Below are 26389 nucleotides of genomic sequence, written 5' to 3'. Positions count from 1 at the left end.
ACATAATTGGGTGAATAAAATGAATAGATGTTCAAATTAGTTGTAAGCATGTTCTTAATATTTTCCTTTCCTTTCTACATTCAAATAAATCATTATCTTAAGCACAAACAACACAAGCAATTAAAAACACAAACACGCAACTGTGATTGTTTCTTTATTTAAATTTTCATCATTTTTAAAGCTTTTTATTAAGGTGAAGAAAAATACCTTTTTTGTTCTGTATAATAAAATATGTTAACTTTATTCCTTTATGAAGAGGAAAAAACAAACCAACAAAATAAGAAGTAAAAATACAGAAATCATTCCTCCTGGGAGGGAGCTTTTTAATGTTGCACTTGGAAGCAGAAATGGGAAGATCCGTTCATGAAGTCTGACTCACCATCTCAAGAAAACGTTTAAAAACAGTCTCATCAACAAGCATTTACTCTGTGTAAAAAAGTGGATCAATCGTAGCACATGGTCGTGCAGTATCACATGGGTCAGAGGTCACAATGATGACATGATGCTGCCTACCACATGCTTTACGTACAGTATATTTGTAACCGTTCGTTGCATATTCTACATTTACATAGAGAAAAAAGGATCAGGATTTCCTGTCCTGCTTCCTATTCTTTCCTTCAATGTGACAAACTAATGAATACAACTTCAGAAGGAAGTAGGATCTTCTGACAAGCATGTGAAGGCTGCATCTTTGAGACAACCCCTTAAGAAAGGCAAGACAGGCTTCATGAACACAGCTGGAGAAAGAACAGGAAGTTGTATATGACACACAGGAAGGACCTGGGCTGATTAGGATACAAAGATGAAGGAATGTCATTGAGTGGTGCTGATGGAAGCTGCTCTGATGGGCTGATCTGGGACCAGTTCTGCTTGCTCTGCTTGTTGGTGCTAGATCAGCACTGAAGAGCCACTTTTACTCTCATAGTGCACGAGCTCTGTGTGTGTGTGTATGAATACGTGTATTTGTGTGTTTGTATCAGAAGGCAGGTCGACGGTTGACGGTTCAGAGGTCACTCTCCCCATAGAGGGCGGTGGAGAAGGACATGTAGTCAAGAGCTCCCGGGACGGCGTCAGGGCCAGTGTAAGGCGTCATGCGGGCGATGCAGTACTCGGCCTGGTCAGGGGGGAGCTCACGCCTCAGCTCATCCGCCAGGATATAGTTCTGCAAGAGCAGAGAGCTATTCATTTAGTTATTCATTAAGACACTGGAAAGTGAAGTTTGGACTGTATGTATTGTATGTACCTTGTCTCCAGCAAGGACTTTAAAGGATGCCATGACCTGATCAGCAGTGTCCGTGTCGGCCGTCTCGCGAGACATAAAGTCAATGAAGGCCTGGAATGTGACCACTCCCAGTCTGTTAGGATCCACAATGCTCATGATGCGGGCAAATTCAGCCTCTCCCTACAGAACAGAGAAACGCTTCTTAAAAATCACTAGGAAAATGATATGAAAGAGTGTTCCCCACTGGGTTGGCATAGCTGATGAGATGTTGTTGTTGTTTTATTTCCAGGAATACTTCAGACAAATTCTCAGGTAATAACCACAATAGTGTTGTTAATGTTAACTAAAACTAACGTTAAAACTATTACAAAATCATCTGCGGTCATTGAAATAAAATAAAATATAAATATTTTATGAAAAACTTAAACTTTTTTAACAGTTTATGCTACATTTTCCAGAAATACTTACTTAAACAATAACCCACACAGATATATCCCCACAAAATCTGTCATGTTGATCATAAATCTCAGATTTTCCAGTTTAATCCAGAGGGATTATATCAGATTATCCGTAGATTCATATTATTGTATACAAATTAGCAGTTAATTATCCATGGGGACTACAACTCTGAGTTGAACCTGATCACAACCCATGGAGATCTCAACTCTCTGCTTTACCATATTATAACCCATGGAGATGAGGCAGGCTCTGAAGTCTTCTGCATCCATCATGCCTGTTTTCTTCTACAGGAACCCACCAGGGGAAAATACAACCAGGTAGTAGAGGAGAAAAAGATGGATGTAGGTAAAGGTGAAGGAAGTCATTTTAAGGTAGGTAAGGATTGAGGGAAAATGAGACAGAGGGAAAGGAGAAAGAAAAAGGAAAAACAAAACAAGAAGAGTGTGGTTAATGATTGAACTCCTGACTGGTGTTGGTGTGTGTGTACCTGTGCGTCGTTCCCGATATCGAAGCCCAGACTGATAAGGCAGGCTTTGAACTCCTCAGCGCCCAGTCTGCCCGAGTGGTCCTGGGTGTCAGAGCCGTGGGCAGGGTCAAAGGTCACGCCGTGGACATGCAGCACACACATGGGAGGGGTGGGGGAATGTCATGCAGACATGTGGAGGGGTGGAAGAGGGTCCATGCAGAAGTGTAAAACAAGACAAAAGAAGAGAAGAGTGCACAACCGTTAGGACAAACTGTGCAGTACTGTGTCATCGGTGAGTGAGGGCAGAGAGTGATTGTAAAAACAGGTCTGATCAAAATCTGGGTCTGTTATGTGTTATCTATCTTGTGTTGTTTTAATGATTTTTAAGGATTAGTTCACTTCCAGAATGAAAATGTCCTGATATTTTACTCACCTCCGTGTCATCCAAGATGTTCATGTCTTTCTTTCTTCAGTCAAAAAGAAATTAAGGTTTTTGAGGAAAATATTCCAGGATTTTTTTTTCCATATAATGGACCTCAGTGGTGGCCAATGTGCTGAAGGTCAAATTGAAGTTTCAATGCAGCTTCAAAGGCCTCTACACGACCCCAGCTGAGGAATAAGGGTCTTATCTAGTGAAACAATTAGCTGTTTTCTTAAAAAAGAAACCTTAATTTCATTGCAACTGAAGACAGAAAGACATAAACGTCTTGGATGACAGGGGGTGAGTTGAATTATCAGGAATTTTTTGTTCTGAAATTGAACTAATCCTTTAAGGTGTCTTGGGTGGCACTGTGTGGGTTTTTTGTGCAGCGTTGGGCTTCAGCATGGCAGCCTGTAATCTGGGACGTGTGTGGGTGACATATCCCATAATTCCACTCTATGCCAATCAGGTCAATTTTACAAACGCATTGTTATGAAAGTAAAAACAGTCATAATACAGTCAGTAGTGATTGGAATACTGATCCAATGTTTTTATCGTTCATCAGCCAGAAAAAAAGACATTGTGAAAATGATTCAAACGATATCATTCCTTTGTGCAATTACTGTGAAGTTGTGGTGTGGACTCTGCTATTACTTTACATGTAGAACAATAGTTAAAACTACATCTTTAACTTTATCATACTCCATGTGAATGGGCCTTTAAACTTTGAATTTCGCCCATGGTACAGCACAAAGTGTCACAGCAGCCAATAACAAAATTAAAAAATTAAATGTCTTTGACAAAAAGTTATGCAGTTCTCTTGTTTCCACCCAAATGAAGTCACAGAATAACGCTCTCAGAAGTCCTACTGCTCTTAATGATGTTAAACTGTGGTGCTGGACAGCACGGTGTGATACTGACTCTGTCGAAGTGGTTGAACGAGGCTCTGAACTCATTCATTTGGTCCTGGCTGATGCCTTTGGCGTCCCGAGTCAGAATCTGGTTCTCGATCTCGTTGATGGTGCGAGCGATGGTGGTGAGGAGCTGCTCCCAACCTACACGGATGTGCTAGAGGATGAAAAGAGACGTCAGGAACATACCAATGCACAGGGGGTATGCAAGTAAGCATTTGAGATTTTATGTGTGTATATACCTCCATGGTGTAGTTAGTGTGTTTGTTATCAAATATAAGTGCTTCCTGTATTAGTTGATGGTCTCCCTCTAGCTGGTCGATCTTTGGTTTGTAGTTTACAATGCTCTTCTCATACTGCCGAAGGTGGGTCAGCTGATCCTCCAGGGTCCCGTGCATCTCAATAGAGATTCGGCCAATTTCCTAAGTACAGAACATTAAAAAATAAGAGACCGACCAGTCCTTCCTGAATCTTTGCCCCAAGGTTTATTCTCCAGACACCCAAATGGTTTTCAGAGCTAATTTAGCAGTATTTAATGCATTTTGTCCTTTAAGATGACTGTTAACATACAATTAATTTGAATGTGGGCAAGTACAAAGTAGGGCTAGTTCAAATTTAGGGCTAATAATATTTTAACTAGCCCTACTTATGTAAGGTTTTTTTTTTTTTTTTACTTCCCATATCTTTTTTTAATTTTTTTTTTTTTTTTTTTTTTTTTAGAAATTCCTGTTGACTTTGCTCCAAATGGTTAGTTGACCTATAATATATCCTATTTACCAAAAACATATATTAAACATTAATATTTTAGGATTCTTTGATGAATTGAAAATGTAAAAGAACCACATTTATTTGATTAACTGAAGCTATTTGTGACACAAATGTCTTTATTGTCACTTTTGTTCAATTTAATGCATCCTTGCTGAATAAAAGTGTCAAGTTCCTTCCCAACATTTGTTTTTAAATTCTACTGACCCCAAACTTTTAAACTGTGTTGTATGTAAATCAAACAAATTAACTTGTGTCGTCATGTATGTAAGCTAATCACCAAGTACATTTGTGACATCTTTTTTTTCCACAGAAGTTATCTGAAGTACCATGAGAGAATGTAATTCATTTTCTGTTAGTTGAGCTCATGTTCCACCTGCATCTTGGTCTGGATCCAGGGCCCAATGACATTTGCCTGATTAGCAAACTGTCTGCGCAGTCTCTCATTATTCTGCTGACGAGCGTGTTCTTCTATCAGGGCCTGATCTCTCTGCGGTACTAACTGTCTCACCTGAGAGGAGAGAGAGGAAGGAAGATTGGGAGAAAGCAGGGTGGAGGTGAATTTAAGCACCTCTCATTGTACACATTTTCTTAAATATTTATATATACATATATATAACATGTCATATATTTGTCTGAAAACTCTGATTCCCTTCTGTTTGTCGTGCACAAGTTTATTTTCTGACCTTATCCCATTTGGCATTGATCTCCTGAGGGTTGATGGTGGTGTAGGGGTTGGTGCCAGCCATGTTGACGTGGTATGTCTGCACAATTTTAGCAATTTCATTATGGATGCCCAAGATGGCCTGACGTTCCTTATCTGCCTCAGGCAGTGTGGCTTTAAACTGCTCATGGGCTGTGCTGAGTCCCTGATACACACACACAAACACACAAAGAGAGGTTCTATAACTTTACAAAACAATCCCCCTCTGCAATTTTTCAATTTTCCCTCTTATATCAACTTTTATGTGAAATGCACCAGGACACTTCTCAGTCATATTTGAAATCCACCAAATGGATAGATGCATGGATGGACAGAAAGATAAAATAGTTTGGTAAAACTTTAGAATAAGGTTCCATTAGTTAATTTATTAAATAACATGAACAAACAATGAAAAATACATTTATTACTGTATTCATTAATCTAAGTTAATGAAAATAGTTGAACTAAAAAAGCTAAAAATTTAATAATTTATTAAAATGGTAACAATAATAGTCCTATTAAATATGAATATGTATATATATATATATATATATATATATATATATATATATATATATATATATATATATGTGTGTGTGTGTATATATATATATATATATATGTGTGTGTGTATATATATATATGTGTGTGTGTGTGTGTGTGTGTGTGTGTGTGTGTAAAAAAAAATTATACACATTTACTATCAAAAACAGTATGCACATAATGAATGCACTAATTAATCTTTTGATATGTAATAAAATTTAATTTAAATACTTCCTTTAATTTCTTGATAAACAAAGTGCTGCACAACAGAGGTTTACAGTTTAAATTAAAACATGGACAAAAACGTATATTGTGTGATATTCCTTAAAAAATATTTAATAAATGGTATTTTCATAGGGCCTAAATGAAGGAAAACAAATGTGAAGATATTAAATGAAAAGGTAGAGGAATAAATGAATGGATGGATGAAAGATGAATGTGCGATACCTGTATCTCCTCAATGGTGTGGACGATAAAAGTGTCCTGCAGGTCTTCCATGGCCCCCTCCATCCAGTTGTTAAAGGGCGCCGCACTTTTGGCAAACTCCAGGTACAGCTGATCAATCGTTTCCAACAGTTTCTCGGTCCTCTGAGGAAAGAGAAACACATATGAGTACACTGGACTTACATCACAAAATCACACATACACACTGAATCACAGTATGTCACCAAAGAAGCAACACTGCCCTGCGGGTCAGGATAGAAATAATTAATTCCATATGGGTGTATGATAGAAGTGTTTTACCTGCAAGGCCTCGCTGCGCTTCTGAGTTAAAACCCCTAGTGAGTCCCACTGATCACAGATCCGCTGACAGCGAGCATTTACACTGGGAGAGTCATAATACTCCAACTCACTAGAGAGAGAGAGAGAGATTGAGAGTGAAACAATTAAACTACTTCACCAAAAGATTACAGAAAATGTATGCTACAGATGAAACGTTACATGTGTTCTGTTCTAGACCAACACATTTCAACTTGAAGCAGCATGCATTTACACACTTGAGCTCCTGTGCAATGGCAGCGATCTGTTCCACTCTGTCCTGATGAGCTGCAAGGTCACTCTCAAATGCCTCGTGCTTTTTTAGCAAAGCTTTGATGTCCGAGAGAGATGCCGTCTCATAGTCTTTCTGCTGCAGCATCTCCTCCTTACCTATAGGGAGCAGCAAAGATCAGCCATACAATAGAGGAATTCAATTCTTATAAACAAATAAAAAGAAGTGTTACCGTCAGTCCAGGCCTCATGAATAGCGGCTTTCTGGCGGAATTTCTCTGCAAGATGGTCAAGTCTCTCCAGTCTGCGAATCTCATTCAGTAACCACTCTTCATAACCCTTCTCTGCTCCTTCAAGGCTTCCCCAAGCATTGGAGATATCCTACACACATAGACGATTAATTGAACATCACAGATCTAGTCAAGAGAGTTGAATGCTCTGAATCCTGGGCAGATACTTAAGTCGTAAGTGTGTTAGGTTCTCACCGAGACCATCTTCCCCTCTGAGGGCATGAACGCAGGCCGGTTGCTGAGGCGGAGTTTGGTCTGCAGTGTGTTGAAGTTGATCTCCAGTTGACATTTCTCCTGAACTTTGGGCGGTTTATGAAGTCGTCGGTAGTCCCGGAAATCCTCCAACTTCTGCTGCATGGCCTGCATGGTGTTCTCTGGAGCACGGTTCTCCAGCCACGGGATTGTTCTGCGAATCCACTCCAGAAGCTGAAGAGAGCAGGTGACAGACAGAAAAAATAGGGAGAAACAACAAAAACGGGGGGAAAAAAAGAGGATAAAACAAATTGGAAAAAGTTAGGAGCAGACAGAATGAGATAAAGAAGGTAGAGGGTGAAAATGAGAACGTTTTAAATACGGTATATATTGTTTTTTATTATTATTATTATTATGAATTAAACATAAGATTCAAATATTTTTTTATACAATTATTGTAGAATTATTTAATTTGGAGGTTTCTCTCACAAATAGCAATTTGTTACACATTTTAAAGCTGAGCATTACTAAAATAATTTTCATTATAAAAATGTCCATGATCTTTTGAGATTTTCTTAATTTTCATAGATCTGCAGGGTCGGGAAAGCAGAAATGTAAATGCCCAATGTTTTCAGTTAATGTGGAGGAGTTTGCTCACATCACTGGCCAGTTTCTCATAGTCTTCCATCAGTTGCTCGTTCTCCTGATTGACAGCCAGGACTTTGCAGATCCGATTGGCTGCTGTCTCGGCCTGAAGGGGGTAAAGAACAGAATGAATCTGCTTCTCTTTCTGTGGAAACCACATCAGTGCCATGCCAACACTGTTAAGGTTGTGTGTGTTTAAGTGTGTTGAGGTGCTCAAGTCACTTTGTTACAGTTACCAAAAGCAATCAAATGCTACGTCAATATCGTATAACCCTTTTGTTCATATTTAATTATAAATGTGTGTATTTTTGGAGGGGGAGGTGGAGGTAAGGAAATGAGTTGCAAGTCTAAAAGCCAGAAAGGAAGTTTAGCGATGTCAGTGAAAGACAGAGTTCAGGCAGTGGTTTTATGATCATTTTATGAATGCTAATCTAAAATGTTACTTATGTTGGCACAAAATGATTATCCATTGTGGATTAAGAAGTTATACTTATTTTATTGGAAAAAACTGCAGTGAAAAACATTAAAAGCATTTATGAAGACTTGAAATTTCTTTTGAATAGTGCAAACGTTTAACTTTTTCATTTAAAAAATCAATGAAAACATTAACCGCATACACTGTTTCAGTTTCCATTGTTCAGTTAAAAAAAGAAAACAACAAAATATTTGTTACTAGGCCCATAGTGCTGTTATTTTTGTACTTTGCGTTTAACATAAAAAAAAAAAAAAACATATTATAGAAAATGATATTTATGAATAATATTATTCCAAAAATTAATCAAATAAAAAGTGATTTTACTTTGTAGTAGATAATACTGAAATGGCCATCACAATTACGTATGTATTCATCTACTCGTCCTCATGGGACTCTAAACCCAACCTTGATTTCATAGGTTCATAGAGTGTGACTGTCACCAAAACAAAAAAATAGTCTATTTTCTAATTAAATTAGCCAGTTTGATCAATATACAGTTATCAGACCATTTTGACACTGAGTTATTTAGAAAAATCCTAATATTGCACACAACAATCGAACATGGGTGTGAATGTGAGTGTGTCAGAGGAAGTTTTTCTGAGTGCATAACTGTCTGGTGGGTTTACAGCCAGACTCATGCTTTATAAGAGCAGTTAGGATCTGTGTGTGCATAGAACACACACACAGAATGCAGAAAACTATTTATTGAGGGACGTTAGTCATCAGCTCAGGTTCAGGAAGTTGGATGTGATGAATCAGCACAATGAAGTAGTAAGTGAGAAACATGCTTTCTCTGAATTAACTACTACTTTCTAAAGGGATATGGAATGGTTTCCATCTGAACTGATTCAAATACATCAGTCTGTCTAAACTGATTCAGAATTATAAGTATATGTGGAAATACTTTGTCATATACTGCTTATGCTGTAACTTCTCTGGCTTTAGGCTCAAGAGTTTGTCTAAGGTGATTCACTGCTGTGGAAATGGTCATTGCTCTGTGTGTGCATACAGATGTGTGGAGAAACAGAGCTAGGTGTGTTATCTGAAACTACAGCAGAGTTGCATTGGAAACAGCCAAAACTGATTGATCTGTAAGTGACATCATTCAAGACTGACCTTACCACACTTTCCTGTGTGAAAAACAAGCGTGCTTAATTATATTCAATTTGCACACCAAATCTTAAAAGCAATTTTTAAACTTTACTTACAGATAGCAATATACCTGCACTATTAATGAGATAAAAGGTCACTTAAGTGTACTTAAAGAGAATGTTTCTTAACGCACTTAAATACAATTTTAAAAACTGCAGTTTAACATAGGTGTTGATTTTTATTCTGTTGAAGTTTCAATAGAAATTACATTAAAGTATATTTTAGTTTACCATAAATGCTTGTCTGCACATACAGCAGAACACTTCCAAAATATTTCAAAGAAAATCAATAGATGTAAAATCAATAGATGTAATTATGATATAACATACTAAGATAACTTAGAATACTTAAATCCTACTTAAGTGGTTTCAAAAACACTCTTTATATCAAACTGCATTTAATATGAATGTGAACTGTAAATAATTTTCTGAAAACACTTTACATTCAGTTTACACTTAAATTATATTATTTCCATAGTTATACTAAAATATTCCTCTTTTTCAAAAAGGAGTTCAGGTTAGTGAAGAACACATCTCTTACATTCATGCTTTGGCACTGTTATTTGGGGTTCTGATGAAAGCAGAGTTCTGATTGGGTTTGTGATATGGAAGCTTGTGTCCTGATTGGCTGATGTCAGTCTGTGCTCACCTTCTGTTTGCCTGAGAAGGCATGGTAGTAACATGACACATATGTCATGATGGCCTTTTCATCAGGACGCAACGTACTAACGATATCTGCCCAGGGAAAGACGGAGCAGGAACAGAGAGAGAAAAGGAGGTGGAGAGGAAAGAAGAAAAGCAGAGTAAAAGACTGCATAGACATAAATTAAATGGGGCACAGTTCTACAGAAATGATACAAGGCATGAAGAGATCTCCAGGAAGTCTCACTGATGCCAGGTATGTTTAAGTATGTTTTAGGAGACTGGAGTGGAGACACACTCATGCTTTCATCACAAGACTTCCTTTCGTTCATGCAACAGGTGGAGAGATTCATGCAACTGTAGGAGAAGCATGAGCCCTGAGGGGCGGAGCTTAGCACTGCAAAGAGTCAGAGAGAGGCAGACTGTTAGGAGAGTACTCATGGTAACACCAAACCATGACAACCATTAATCACTGCCACTGTTGATCACTAAACCCAGTGAGCAGAAACGGAGAGAAGGGAGGGACACAATGGGTAAGTGTAGAAGCTCATGACATTGGGACGGGTGCCCTGCGATACCTTCTGCGCCCCAGAGAAGGCATGGTAGAAGCTAGAAACGTAGGTCATGATGGCCTTCTCATCGGGACGGGCCGTACCAACAATATCTGCAGAGAAAGAAGGGGGTGATATTAAAGTAATGAGAGAATAAATTAATAATCAAGCGCACATCACACACACTTCAGAGGTCCATCTGAGATGACTTCCTGTGTAAAAAAAAAAAAAATGTATTAATATGATTGGATATGAAACTATTATATAATTAAACTAAAATTAAACTAATCAACAAAATATTTGAACAAGGTTGGACTTTCCTGAAGGAAATACTCTGAGCAACAAATGCTTTGGAGCAACAAAAGAATATTGTTAAAGTTTTAATTACATTTACATTTAGCAGATGCTTTTATCCAAAGCGACTTACAAATGAGGACAATGGAAGCAACCAAAAACAACAAAAGAGCAATGAAATATAAGTGCTATTAAGCTAATTAAGTTAAGGTTTTTGTGTAAATGAAAAGTTCCAGTATTGCCACTTGCCACGTTTCTTCTTTTGTTATAAATGAAATGTTCAGATACAAATTATGTTCATTTAAATGTCACCAAGGCGACAACTTGTGGAGATACATTATATATCATTTCCGGCTTTCATACAAAATTTTTAAAGAAAATGTAACATTTATTGATATACTTTAACAAACATGTTATACTATAATAAAAAAACAATTATTAAGGGTAAATATATATTAGTACGAATGCTATAAATGCAAAAAATATCCATCATTATAAATCTTTCTGGGACTGCTACACTATAAAAAGTAAAATGTATTATTTTTAGTGTTGGGGCCAGTAAAAACATTTATTTGTGTATTGTTTTCTATCTATGGGAACAAAAAAAAATAGTCAAAACAAATAGGCTTAATAAAGTTGCAAAAAAGAAAACGTAATGTAAGAACAAAGACCCATCTAAATTCATTATGCAAATATTATGAAAATATTATTGCCATCTTGCATGCTAAACATTCTATGAATGTAAGATTTTATAACTTTAATGTTAAATTTGTTGTAAAAAGATAAAATAAAAAAAAGTTCACAAAAGCTATGAACAGATAGCACACCAAAGAATTAAATTATCTGTAAAACAAAGTTTAAATGCAGACTGTACATCAAGTGGTTCGGGCTGAATTAATTGCAGACGGTTAGTACTTAGTATAGAAAACTGTTTGAGGAACATGGATCCAGTGCAACACGGCAACAATCTCATCACTGAACATCACAGTCTATTATCCTTAAAATCCCTTTGAACAGACTATGTTAAGGAAACATCCTGTGGACCTCCTGCAGCTCTTTATCTAGACAGAGGTCTAATCTAGTTTCACAGTGAAGTGGAACAGGAAGAAACCTGTCCTCTACATGTCTCACCTTCTGCATCCAGCATCTTAGGGATGTCCAGGTACTTTTCAGCGACGTCAAAGGCGGTGTTCAGATTAGTCATTGGGTCGTCCTGAGTTAGAGCAAACATCAAAGCATAAGTCATGGTCTTTCATGCTGCTAGTCTCTATATATGGTAAGAGGCTCTGGTATTGCCTCACCTTGCGCAGTTTACCGTAATCAATAAGTTCTGGACGATGTCTGTGAATGAGTGCACAGAAGCCCAATCCATCCTTCCAACTGTCAAGGAGAGAGACAGAAAGAGAAATGTAATATATGATGCTGTAACTCAGCGTTCAGTTGCAGTATCTCTGTAAGTCTTGCTCTTTTCCCATCATTCACCCTGCTTCTCTCTAAGCATCATTTCCTGTCTGCTCACCTGATGTGGAAATTCTGAATGTTGACATTTTTGTAGGGAGCTGTTTTCCTCTGGCACCACAGCAGCAGGCCTTCTTTAGCTGAGGTCTCTGCACACACACACACACACACAATTTCAGGAGTGAAAAGATGAAAGATAACATTGTAATTTAAATGACAAAAAAATTCCTTATTCAGAAATTCAAAAGAGCAGAACTGTATTTAACAAAATGATGCTAATTTAGTCAGTCATTCTGTTCATTCTCATGATATTTAATTCACACAAACTGCCTACTGCTTTTTTTCTTCAAGTCTTCAAGATCTAATGCATCACTTATAAACAAAAAAATGTGTTTGTGTGTGTGTTATTTATATATACCCTCCACTGAGATATCCTGGATGGCGAAGCGGAGGATAATGGTCCAGATCATCCCCAGAGTCATCTTAGCGTTCCCATCAACAATCTCTAAACAGTACAAACACATGCACACCAGGATCACATTTACTGTAACAGCTTAACAATGAGATCATTTTACAAACTAAAGGCATATACAAACTTGCTGAACATGTGCCCTGTCTGATTTGGAGACATTCTCAAATGGACAAATGGTTAATAAAGACTAAATAATGTCTGCATTTGGTTCTAATTGTGTCAAAAGTTTTATTTTAATTTAGTTTTTTTTACACATATACTGTAGATGTGTATGGGAAGTCCTCATTGAAATATCTAGGAAAACCTGCATGTTTTACTCTCCTACTTTTTAGGCTTATCTCATAATACACTCCACACACATCTCAGTGTGCGTGTGTGTAAGTGTATCCTGGCTCTGTCAGACAAATACACACACACAAAATAGAAAAAGTATGTGACCAAGGCAAAGGCTTTGGTAGATGGCTAATCTGTCTGGAATGCTGCTCTGGATTATAAAGAGAGGGAACAGCAAACAGGAAAAATACACACACACTGTAGATTGGTCTAATATATGTCAGGTATAAACCGCATGTCTAACCTATTTAACTGTATGGGGAGGGGCTTCATATGACCTGAGATACAAATACATATCACACACAGGCAGAGCGTCTGACAGTCATTGATCCCACATGCTGAAACGCTGAACTCATGACCCTGGAAGCCTGCAGGATATAGGTCACTGCTGAAGGAGCCTACCCTCTGCTCCAATAGAAACCAGTTTGACTCCTTTGCTTGCAATGAAATCCAGAGCTTTATTCACATTGGAGATCTTATGGACTCTCATCTTTCCTCTCTCTGGTTTGGCCAAGCGTTCTCCTACAGAGAAAGACAGTTTAAATATTACGTAACATTATATCACACACAAAACTCTGCCCTCAGGAGGCTTAATCATGTACATAAATATTATCACATATTCATTCCTGACAGTTTTCGACTTAATTATAGTACGCAAGTACTCTTTTTTTATTTATTTTTTTATTTGAATGACTAGAGCAGTGGTTTTCAAACTGTGGGCCGTGGTCCCCTAGTGGGTCGCGATGGTACTGCATGTGGGCCGCCAATTACTATTAAAAGAAAAAATAATATTGTTCATATACGTAAAAATGTTAAAATATATATAATTAAATAACAAAAAATAAATATTAAACTGTAACTATGCTTCCACTATTCAAGCTCGCTGATTGTTTTAAGAAAAAAACGCAAATTTATCTTAGATATTTTTGCTGCATATGCTACAGAACAACAGCAGTTGTGCAAAGCGGTGCCAGCCCGAGTTATTTTCTGTTCATTGCCAGTTCATTCAATAAAGACAGTAAACAATCTAGCTTCTGAGTATTAAGTTATTAACCCAACAATAGTGGGGTCAGTTAATTTTTTTGCAGTGGGCCGCGCAAACATGTGTTTGGTTGTGTGGGCCGCGAGTTGAAAAAGGTTGGGAGAGAGACGAAATCAGTTTCCTGATTTAGTTTAGATCCACAACCTCTTGATTTAATATAATTTTACTTGTTTTTAATTAGTTTAAGTATATGTCAGTTATAATGTCTATTTTGTTCACATATTAAATAAATCCTCTATTGGCTAATACTATAAATTATACACTTTGTGTGACTAATTTTATCATCATCAAAGAAGATACAAGCTTCCAAATGTAGAGGGGCGGACTGGGTTCAAGGTCACTGACCTGAAATAACCTCTAGGAGCAGCATGAGTTTGAGTCCATCTCTAAAATCCTCCTCAATGTTTTCGATCTGTGTCCCTGCCTTTCGTAGATGAGAATTGCACCATGCAGTAAATGTCTGAAAAAGAGTGATTTATGAGTTTAGAAGAGAAATAAAACCAAATTTAAATGCAAAAAATGCCTGTAAGGTGCATATAAGACTTGGAAGAAAATTCTATAAGTGCTTCAATAGGTTTGCAAAACCCACAGCGAAATGTGCAACTCAAATTGTTAAGATCAGACTGAAATGATCAGCAACATGTAAGTGCTACACAAAGCCTGAAACAGCACAAGAAAGTTAATAATACAATTTTCTTAAAAAATAAATACAAATTTAATTTCCTCATGATTATGACCCCTTTAATCACTTTTATTTATTTAAAACACCTGTGCTATGCAAGCGTTTGAATATTTTGGTAATTCTGTATTCATCTTCAACCATGCTGGATTGTGACAGTGAGAGAGAAAGTAAGCGCTCTACAGGGGTTGTCATGGCAGCGCTGAGTATCTGTGGCTTCAGGATTCTTCGGTATGTTAGCGAGCTGATGAGAAACAGCTGTGGAGCAGAACAGAAGCTAAACACACTCACACTCTAATACGATTGATATGCCACTTAACAGAATCAGAGACACTTTAGCTTATGCACGTAAAAGCAGAGGTTTGTTCCAAACTTTGATATGTGAGGAGAAATTTCTAGATCTGGATGTGAGGAGAGACATGACTGCAACATAATGGGATACAGACGATCCCTACGGGTGGGCTGGGGTGTGCAGTTTATTGATGGATTATGGGTAATAGAGTGCAGGTCAGGTTAGAAACATTGTGGAATTTGGCAGATACTAAAAGGAAATCCCATAACATGGGAATATCTAGTGGTAAATGTGAGTCAAGTAGTAGCATTATAAATTAATTCAAGAGGAAGTGCAAGCATACATATGAGAGCCATGACTGCTGTTACAATATTCCTGTTCCTAAAGTAATGCAAATCAAAATGTGAAAGAATAAAAGCTATAAATAACAAACAAACAAACTTAATTAATAATACAAACTTAAACATAAAGACAAACTCTAACATAGATAGAATGAAAAATAAACACACAGCTACCATAAGTTTCGGCGAGCAATTTGGCAAAACTAGATTTCTTCCAGTAAAAATCACTGAATGTGCTCAGCGTAGCACATCATTCTTTAAGTTAAGAGATGTGCAAAACTAACATGTTTTAACTAGATGCTGGGCTGCTTAATTGAACTGACAGTTTTCTGAAAGAAGTCCTGTGTAATAAGGATGACTGTTTTCTTGGGGGGGCGTTTACATAAGACGTGTTCTTCTGTTCAAGAACCGTACGACTGTGCTGAATGTAATGAAATGATGAATTTGAAGATATGACATTACGAAAAGAGTTTTACCATGCAACTTATCCAACAGCTAAAGCACAGGATGTTGTTTTCATATTAAATGCTCAAATTTCAAAACAAGTATATATACACACTTAGGCTGCGCAAATAATCGAAAGTTTTAGTGGAAAAAAGTGTTTTAGACAGTCCTTATCTCTGCCGCACAGCTGATAAACGCAGCTCAGTTGTGCAGCACGAGAGAGAGAAATGACGGAAATATCAATATATCAGGCTTCATGGCTATTATAGTATGATATAGGAGAATTTGGAGCTCATACTCAAATCAGCAACAATTTAAAAGCTAAATTTCATATTTGAAATTGCCAAAGAAATCTGACCATACCTGTGTCAAAAACATTGTTAAACTTCTTGTTAAACAAACTTCTGCTCAAATATCATTATAAAAAAAGCGATTGGCTCTTTCATTCAGAAGATGGGGCTTCCTGTGATTGAGCAACCATATTGAGCATTGCCCTTTTCCCCATTCAAAACTACTGGAGTGACATGTCTTGGGTATTCTATACAGTCTTTGCATATAATGTCTTTTTACGCGTTGCATTGCGTATCGTGCTGCGTAAACATAAAACAATGTTTGCATTTGTGATCAAAGAAACGACAAACAACTATATAATTATAAATAATATCTCTTTGGATTTGAGACTTTCAATCTTTGCAAATTAACAGATCTTTTTCATGCACCAAGAGCTTGTAACACTCCAAGGAGAAAGGAAAAATGTTAATCGCATCCTATGACCCCTTTTAAACAATACAAATTTGTTTCTAGTTTAAACCTTTTTTTATTTATTCAGTAAAAATAGCATACACATTTTATATAATTCAATAATATTGTTATTTAATTCATTACCATATATATTTAAACAGTAAGTTAATTTAATATTAACAAATTATTTCCAGGTTATGGAAAAGGTAACCTATAAATATGATGATATTTTTATATCAGACAGAGTTTTAATATCAGCACATCCTTAAATCAAACGCAGGAACATTCATAGATTTTTAAATGTGTCTTAATTGACCAAATATATTTTGGGGCCACTGTACATGCATTCTCAGTGTGAGAGCCAGAGAAAGACATCAGGAATGAAGTTTCTCTTGTCTTGTCAGCACACAAATGCCTGTGCAGCTCCGCCTACTCAGGTGCGCACATGCGACAGCTGTAACAGCTGTTACCTGTTTAAGCAAAATTCTGACCGCATACACAGAGACAGTGAAATCATTCCCTTTCAATGGATGAAATGCCTGTCTGTCTCTCCATCTGTTTATCTTTCACATTAGCGCTGTTTGCTAAGGCAAACATCATTACCGCTTTGAACAACCCCCTATCCCTATGTTTTAGCTTAAACTTCAAAGTATAACTCTTGTAAGAATCTTTTTTGTTTCTCTTTCTCACCCTATCTGTCTGTTTGTTGGTGTCAGCTGGCTTTCTCCTCTAGACGGGCGGCCCACTGTCTCGGTCCCACACGCATTCCACATACAACACACACACACACACACACACACACACACACACACACAATACACCCTCCTAAGGTGAGCCTGTCTCACATTTTTATGTTTCCAGACACACAGTTTAATGGCTCATTAATAATCTTATCAACACCAGAAGCTTCACTTACAGCTAAACACTGACTCGATCGAATTGCTGCTTTCACGTTAATTACACTTAAAAACACACATTTGTGACACACTTTTCCTCACTGCGGCATGTTACAGCTGTTGCATTATATATGGTTTTATGTGAGGAACAATAAGGGCTGGTTCTGGTTAAGTCTGTTGTTACCAGATACAGGATACAAGGATCAAAGTTCTCATTTGGAGCACATCATCAGATGAAGATTTGCATAAAGAGCTTCCACTAAGATAAAAAAGGTTCTGACTTTACATATTTGACTTTTCAAACTGCAGAGACAAAGAAGGATCAAACAGTCAATAAAAAAAAAAAAAAACTTTTTAAGTACGCACACACATACATCAAAAAACTGCATCCAGTAGCATCTCGGTCTGGCTCGAGCACACACACAGTCTCAGTAAATGAGGTGACAGCATTTTCAACACTATTGTAGAGCAGTTCAAGCTGTTCTTTCACTGGTTGAAAGAGCACAGTAAGGGATGAAGTACCTCATCACATCCTGACATTAAACTCCAGGGCAGGAAATGCCAGAGACTGTGTCATGCACATCATCATGCATGTCATTCCGAATCTGGTGTCATTAACAGACATGCTGGTTATGATGTCATGAAATACTTACGCATTATCTCATGCATGTTATACGTATGCATGAATAAAACATAATCTTACTGTTCTGAATGAAATCATGAGACAAACTTAATTTGAGCATTTCATTAATCTTCCACTGTCTGTAAGAGGGTTTTTTTCAATCAAAGTAATTGTTTTAATAAAGCACAGCTGCATTTGTACATCAGTGGATGAATATTAGGAATGGTGAAACATAGCGAGCTGTAGAAAAGCAATAAATTGTAGCCTGTGTTGGAGAGCTGCAGGGCCGTAACCACCATAGATATGGAGAAGGACAAGTCCACCCCAATAATCAGATATGGCCAAACTGTCTCTCCAATATCTGAGTTTCAGGAATGTATGACAAAGAGTGGTAATTGTGTGCATGTGACAAAAATATCACAAATTCTCCACAAATGTGATTTGTATGGAAGGGCTGCAAGGAAAAAGCCACTCCTCGAGAAAAGCCACATACAGCCACGACTGAGCTTTGCCAAAACACACCTTGAACATTCTGAGGAAGATGAGACTAGAATGAAATTATTTGGCCTCAACACCAAACAATATGTCTGGCAGAAATCCAATACAGCTCACCATCCAAATAACAGCATTCCTCCAGTAAAGCATGGAGGTGGTGATATCGGATGTTTCTCTGTAGCAGGGACTGGAGCACTTGTCAGGATAGAAGGAAAAATGGATGGGTCATAATACTGTCAAATTCTTGAGGAAATTCTGCTGCCAGAAAGTTGTCAATGAGAAGAAGGTTTACCTTCCAAGTTCCAACATGACAATGACACAAAGCACACAGGAAAACTGAGCACACAGTGACTGGAGGAGAAAGGTGAATGTCCTTGCATGGCCTAGTCAGAACCCAGACTTAAACCCCACTGAAAATCTGTGAAATTACTTGAAGACTGCAGTCAACAAACGGTCACCATCAAATTTAACTGAACTTAAGCATTTCTGCAAAGAAGAGTGGGCAAATATTGCAAAGTCTAGAGGTGCAAAGTTAGTAGAGACATCCCAACAGACTAAAGGCTGTAATTAAAAGGTGGTTCAACAAAATACTGACACAAAGGGGTGATCATTCTTCCAACTCAGTGATTTATACTTTTTATCTATTTATTTTTTCTGATATGTTGGTGTTGTATCTTTCACTTGAATGTTAAGATTTGCACTGAGTAAATACAGCTGGATAAAACCAAAACTGTGTCTCTCTTCATTTCAGGCTGCAAAGCAAAAAATGTGATTTTAAAAGGGATGATTTTTTTCTATATTACAATAATTTATGTGCATATAGTTCAAAGTCATTACTTTACCATTAATCCCAGATTTGTTTTCCTCTTTTCTTCCTTTATTTAATTGATTCCTTGAATCAAAATAAAACAAATAAAAACATTGACCATCCCAACTGGTGAAGAATTGAAGATTCTACTTTCAGTAAAGTGGTAAAAAATAAATCAGTCACGCAATGACACTTAAGGATATCATGTGTTATACGCAGGCCTACACAGTATCTGTGCCCACAGAACTCCACGCAATTAAAGCAGATGCCATTCACAAAGTTTTACACAAACGGCTTGTGTGTTGGTTTATTAGATATTTTGGCTAAATGGATTATGCTTTCAGCCATGTTAAGAGTTTAGTACTCACATTTTACAATGTTTCATGGAATGCTGCAAATTTTCACTAAAAATCATCACAGAAATGTGGTAAAAATAGATATTGATGTAGCGATAGAATGTGTATGTCAATATCTCCACAGAGAATTGCCGATTCTTCTTAGATCTGCGACAGATTTTAGGGATTTCAGGGAACTCACCTCAGATCAGCTTAAAAACAGCCACTGTGTCCCCCTGGGCTTCTCTGCTTACCCCTCTAATAGAGGTAGAGGGAAAGAGAAAAAGTGTGAGAGACAGAGAAAACCAGAGGACTGATTGCGACAAGTAGGCCTAGTTTAATTCTATTTACATTGAAAAAGCTAGAAAATTATTTTCCCCCTCCTATATTAACTCTTTACTACCCTAAAGACATGCACCAAGAAAATACATAATACTAAGCAGGTTGGTAGACAGTTACAGATCTCAGAACTTAATGATAAATGACTGATTCAGATTCACTAGAGCTGAACCGTTTTCTGTAGATCTACATCTTTCTTATCAGAATCTGCAAACAAAACCATTCAAAACCTGCCCAAGGCAGACTGAACTACTGCAGTATGGAAACACTTAAAATAACTCACAACTAGTATTGTCTGCACACTGTACAGCACTGCAGGACAAATCTTGTCATTTCAGTAAAAAAAAAAAAAAAATCAGATTTTTACATTTTCTAGAGGAAATTCACTACTATGATGTTAGTATACTAACATTTGAACTTACTAAAATGATGATAAAATGTGTTAAAATACAGACTGCATTTTGGTAAGGGTTGACTTGGTAAGCTATTTTTATCAACAAATTCGTATGTTCATATGGTAGTGGCAAATACCTGTGGTAAAACTTCTGGCAAATACTGTCTCAAATTTGAATGCAATATCATATTTTCAAATCTAAATGAGCTTTGCTGAAAACTCAACTTAAAGTTGCAGAGTTTAATGTATTTCTGTGCCACTAGCAGCACCAACAAAAATGCAATCTGTTTAAATGAAACAGCATGACTAAATGCTGTAAATTTTGGAACCATCTATTTAGTTGGATAACAGGTTAGGCTTTACATCCTGCTTTTTTGCAATTCTGTCTGTTTAGTGCCTCTAGTAAAGCAGAATGTTTCTACAAATGATTGAGAACAGAAGCTCAACACATATACCACCAATCAAATATTTGGAGTCAGTAAAACTTTTTAATGTTTTTGAAAGAAGCATTTTATGCTTATCAAGTAATAATAATAATATTGTGAAATAACTTTTTAAAATTAATATTTTTTTTTTAAATCATTTTTAGGACTCTTTGAGAAATATAAAGTTTGTAAGAACTAACTTAAAAACATTCAGCAATGCAAAAGTCTTTACTGCCCCTTTTAAATCTATTTAATGAGTCCTTGCTGAATAAAAGTATTCATTAAAAAACTGACTGGCCCCTAACTTTTGAAAGCTGCGGTACTATAAATGAAAACAAAACATGCACTGAAGCCTAAATAGAACTCTGTCTTGTGGCATTACGAGATGAACTGTGGTATCTGAAGGCCCCATAAGCCTTCTCTTGCTGAAAGCATCAGGAAGGGACAAGTGTACAAAACAATGAAGATCTGACCTCACAGATGAGGACAGGAAAAAAGGAGAGAGAGTTCATAAGGTCTTGCTGCTGTTTCAAGCTGAATCACCTCACACCTGTACGTCCCGAGGGGCTTTTTTTTTCTCAAATTGCAGACAAACACTCACAGACCGACACAGATGTTATTAGACAGGAAAATGTGTTTCTGATTCTATTGGTCCAGCCTGAACTTGCTGAAACACTTTTATGCATAAACATAAACTGCAGCCAATCAGATGGTTTCTTACATTCAGTTTCTCAACTCAAATTCATTAATTCCAGATTTGACTTAGTCCATTATGTATTTTATGAGATTGGGGTCAGGGCTGCACTCTGTTCCTGCTGAGTGTGTGTGTGTGTGTGTGTGTGTTTGCAGAACAGACTTCACTCTAATCTCTATTGACCTTTCAGCCCTGTCAGAAAGCAGAACAATAACCAATTTGTCTGACAGACACACGCATCATTAATGTCACAGTGGGTGTTTAATAAGCAATATGGAGCAGATGTGTGTGTTGGTCATTAATGAACAGTGTCTCAGAAATTATGCTTTATCACAGTGTAGTGCCTATATCCCGACACAGGGGGGAAAAACACCTAAGGGCATACATGACGTTAATGGGTCATAATATTCAAAATACAATGATCCTGCAATGGGCTACTGATGTAAAACTACTTTAGGAGTTTAATTTCTCTTTTAACACTCGGTAAAGTAAGACTGAACATGTCTGGTCTTGTGGAAAACTCTTCCACCAGATTTGTCATGGTAAATGGTCGCAGGAGCTGAAATGCGGGTCTCTGCCCGCATACCTGAGAATGAGTCTTTCCCGCCAGTAGCTGATGACATCATTCAGGAGTCTACAAGCTTTCGAGGAAGGAAAAAAAAGAGACGCGGGAAAGTTTTCCAGCAGCCGTGTGCGGGGTCTGTTATTACCATTTTTGGGCAGACTTGCTCCCTGACAAGCCCAGCCCAAACCACAGCAGATTCCAGCACTCGCTCTCTTTTTTTCCTCCCAGTTTTCCAAGGGGGAGGAAAAAAGTGTAGGAGCGGCAAACGTTTCACTCATATTTCAAATAGTTTTTAGACTACTGTGCAAAAAACACATCCGAGAGATTTTTATAAACAATCCACTCTCCCAACTAATGGTCTACCGGGATGAGTTAACTGAGCTGGCATGGGCCTAAAGTTGGCAACCGATAACCGGTTCCATCAGGACCGTTAATCATACCGGAAACAAGCGATTTTATGACGTCTGGATCTGTTAACGGTACATTCCACCGCTGATGATCACTGAACACCGTAATAAATACCCTGACAGTGTTTTATAGCACCTACTGTTCAACGCAACACCGCTTAAGAATCGATCCGTATGGTCCAAGTCCTGAAAAAAAAATACTCTTACGAACCGGTTCCTGAAATGAATCTAAACCACAGAGCCAAATACGGTTCTCAAACAAACAACTCCTTTGAACAAACAATTTTATTGTATCAAAAAGACTTCTGAATCAGTATGAGCGGTGCCTAAATTAATCTGAATCACTTTCTGAACTGCAAATTATTACTTTCGCCATGACGCCTGAGAAATTAATTGAAACTTGCTTTATGCTATATTTGTAGGACTTAATCCATGTAGTTACTAGATGTGTGTTGTAAAAATACATATTTAACGTTATGTCATATTTAGAAAAACGTAAACATACGAAATTCTATTGCAGTTGTATGTTACTTATCTCTGTTATGTTGTAATCAGACGTTACCTCATCATCTGGAAAGTAAATGCACTACTAACTGCATTCTTTTTTAAGAAGAATCTTCCTCAAAAGTATTAAAGAATCGTTAGGGAAATTGGATCGACGAGAGGAATCGGAAACAGAAAGATTCTCTCTGAGTGGGTCACAGTTTAAGTCCCAGATACTGGGTTTGCGTGCCGTGACCGTCAATGAAGTGAGCTGACTGAGCTCGTGCTCTCAGCGCGCACAGCTGATCATATGAGCCGCATCCGCACAGCGAACACTGCTGCCGCTGACATCTGTTGCGCGCGCGGTGAGGAGAAAAGGTTGGCGCACGGTGTCCGGTGATCAGGGTCCCGGATCGTTTGACTGGGGGCGGGCCGTCACAACGCTCAAATGAATGGACAGACAAGAGTGCACAATCCCGCAACAGATGTTTCCCAAGTTTCTTATAATAAAGGCTGATGCTTTAGGAATATGTACAGTTGATAAGCTTTTGATTTTCTGTACACCGGTTTTCAGGGAAACGGATATTATACACACGATATAAACAAATGCATGCATGCAAAGCCTATTTCACCAGCAGCCGAAATGACTCGGAGACCGAACAGGCCCGTTAAATATCCACATTTCGATATGTTCTCTTTTTTCTGCTGGTTTCTTGCAAGTTCCCATTGCACCCAAAGGCACCGGTGGTGTGGAGAGCGTACCTTTCGCTGTTGTTTCTCCCAGGCGGGATCAAGCAGCATATCCCGGTCCCAGTCATCTTCCTGCTGCATATAGTCGTTCTCTCCTCCATCATTGTGATGGTGATATTGTTGTTGATGGTGATCCATTCTGAACTGCTGTTCACGTCTCTCTCCAGTCCTATGGTCTCTCTCTCTCTCTCTCTTTCTCTCTCCCACAGAGCGCTGCAGTAACACTCCCGTGCGCACTTAAAACGATGGGGACGAAACTAACGTCGCTGCCTCGGCTCCCCTGCCCCGTTCACTCTCCTTTATAGTCCGTGTCTCCTTGTCTTTCTCTTTCTGTCCGTTTTTTTCACGGCCGCTATCCAGAGTGACGAGTAGGCAGAACCTCCAGCACGAGCATCGGCAAAAACTTCACAGTAACGGAAAAAAATAAAAAGAAACACGACGCAGGGCGTCTGATTGGCTGGTATGCAAACCCTCAAAGCCCGCCTACTAGAAATAGCTCTGTGGTGATTGGCTAATATTGGTGTCCATTAACAGATTTGTTGTAGGTTGTCTGCATGGACGTAGTAAAGCTTTAAGGGATATTTGTGGCACTTTTATTAATTGCAGAATTAATTTATGTTTCTATTAATTCATTTAATGATTTATAAATAATTTTATTCTAAATCTTGCTATTTTCTCACTGCCCTCCAGGTGACCACACCCTAAGTTGTTTTATCTCAACGTGTCTTACGTAACATCGCTCATGGTCTTCTTTTAGGGTGGAGGGAAGTGATGGGGTATAGCACATCCAAAGATATATCACTTTAGGATTATCAGTACAGTAGTATCCCTGCTAGAAAATCAATGTTAAAATGGTTTCTGTGTTATGGAAGACAGAAGCTGGTTTCTAGCTGTTCCGAACAGGTCTTTAACTAGTCTTTAAAGTCGTTCCAAACCCGTAAAAGTTTGTTCGACTTTGGAACAAAATTTTGGATGAAAACTAGGAAGCTTGTGACTGTACCATAGACTTTGAAATAAATTACAATGTCAACGATAAGAAAAGTATGAAAAGCAGAATAGTCCATCTGCCATCAGTGGTTCAACCGTAACGTTATGAAGCAACGAGAATACTTTTTGTATGTGAAGAAAACAAAAGTAAAGACTTTGTTCAACAATTCGTCTCCTCTATGTATGCTCTTCTGTGTCAGCCGCACCACACGGATGCACTGTTTTCTTTTAAATCAAGCGTAAATACACATAGAAAACATATCCTCATATTCTCCAAAATGGTGCTACGGTAATGTGAGAGACACTGGGGAGACAAATTGTTGAATAAAGTTTTCTTCGCATACAAAAAGTATTCTCATCGTTTCATACCATTGAACCACTGATGGGAGATGGACTATTCTGACGATGCTTTTCATACTTTTCTGGACCCTTGACAGTGTAATTTACTTGGCGGTCTATGGGACAGTCAGAAGCTTCCCAGTTTTCATCTGAAATATCTTCAATTGTATTCCGAAGACAAAGCTTTAATGGGTTAGAAATGACATGGGGGTAAGAAATGAATGACAAAATGTTCATTTCGGGGTGGAGTAGACCTTTAAGATGGATTTGCCAACAGGGTAATGAGACTATGAAATTTTTCACACTATTATATATTAGGGGAATAGATAAAAGACTGAAAGTGGAGGCTGCCACTGCTTTAGATCAAGGCCCTATGTGGTCAGACATTTTCCTTAAAGAAGTCTGTCTGGTCTGGCAAGGGATATATCCCTCATATTCATCACATTTAAGTTTAAGGTGATGAGATTTCCTCTCTTTAATCCTTGTGGTTATTTCTGGAAAATGATTGAAAGATTAGTTCTGTTTATTCAGGGCATGTTTGAAGAGCCATTGCATGCTCTGATGCAAACAGATGTTCGCCTTGTTAGTATTCGATGCTCCACATTGACTGAATAAGAGTCAGCAGTTCATTTCTGTGGTGTACAGCCCTGAACATTTTACTGTATTGTATTTTTTACCTTCATTAATCTACAATGCACTTTACTGAGGTCACTACTCAGTCAACTGTATATACTGTACATACATTAAAACACATGCACGACCCTTCTCATTCTGAAACAAAAATGTATTAAAGTTACTCAAGTCTTAAACTATCTGTTTACCTCTTTACTGTTTTGTCTCTAATCCTGCTGCTATTTTTTAACAATATTTTTTTTTTACATTTTACATTCATATCTCCTTAGTTTTATATATATATTTATGTATATACAATATATTTTATAGTATTTTGTTTTTATATGTTCAGCATCTGTCTGTCTATCCTAATGCAAAAAAGTATGTTATCTTATCAAAGAATTTCATTGCCTATATGAAAATAAACTTTTGTTTTACTCTTTGTATTTATTTATTTTATTCTGAACTTTACAATATACTGTTGTGCATTATACAATAGCATATGTATGTACTGTATACAATAAAGCACTCTGATCCTGTCACTTTTGTCAGAGCTGTCAAACTTCAAACCATTACATCACATTCCCAGTGAATAGCATCGGTTCAAAGTCCATCTCCTGCTTCCATCCTCCCCGCATTCCGAAGAAGGCCATTGTTTGGGACTGAATGCCTCTGCCATGTAGGGTAAAGCCCCCTTCTGACGAAGAGAAGTCCCC

At 37.6% G+C, this 26389-nt stretch overlaps 1 protein-coding gene across 6 annotated transcripts; it reads right to left on the bottom strand.

Annotated features, from left to right (window-relative positions):
• Positions 1-168: 168 nt before the first annotated feature.
• On the bottom strand, positions 169-24148 carry LOC113112482 (alpha-actinin-1). Of its 6 annotated transcripts, XM_026278094.1 has the most exons (22): positions 23748-24146; positions 14371-14485; positions 13386-13505; positions 12597-12683; positions 12240-12327; positions 12022-12100; positions 11852-11933; positions 10454-10539; positions 7621-7713; positions 6966-7196; positions 6714-6861; positions 6489-6639; positions 6235-6343; positions 5938-6078; positions 4931-5113; positions 4621-4755; positions 3722-3901; positions 3490-3636; positions 2169-2249; positions 1900-1965; positions 1244-1402; positions 169-1162 (listed from the first exon to the last, which is right to left on the bottom strand). In XM_026278094.1, the coding sequence occupies exons 1-22, from the start codon at positions 23871-23873 to the stop codon at positions 1004-1006; spliced, it is 2766 nt and encodes a 921-aa protein (XP_026133879.1). In that variant the 5' UTR covers positions 23874-24146; the 3' UTR covers positions 169-1003. The 6 variants fall into 6 exon arrangements, with proteins under 6 accessions (XP_026133879.1, XP_026133878.1, XP_026133877.1 ...); XM_026278093.1 differs by lacking the exon at positions 1900-1965 and having other exon boundaries at positions 170-1162; positions 13288-13505; positions 23748-23784; XM_026278092.1 differs by lacking the exons at positions 2169-2249; positions 10454-10539 and adding an exon at positions 9883-9968 and having other exon boundaries at positions 1004-1162; positions 23748-24148.
• Positions 24149-26389: the final 2241 nt, after the last annotated feature.

Source organism: Carassius auratus, chromosome 13 (assembly GCF_003368295.1).
Source record: "Carassius auratus strain Wakin chromosome 13, ASM336829v1, whole genome shotgun sequence".
Classification (NCBI taxonomy): Eukaryota; Metazoa; Chordata; class Actinopteri; order Cypriniformes; family Cyprinidae; genus Carassius; species Carassius auratus.
Note: the sequence above shows the minus strand (reverse complement) of the source record. Positions and strands in the feature narration are given on the sequence as shown.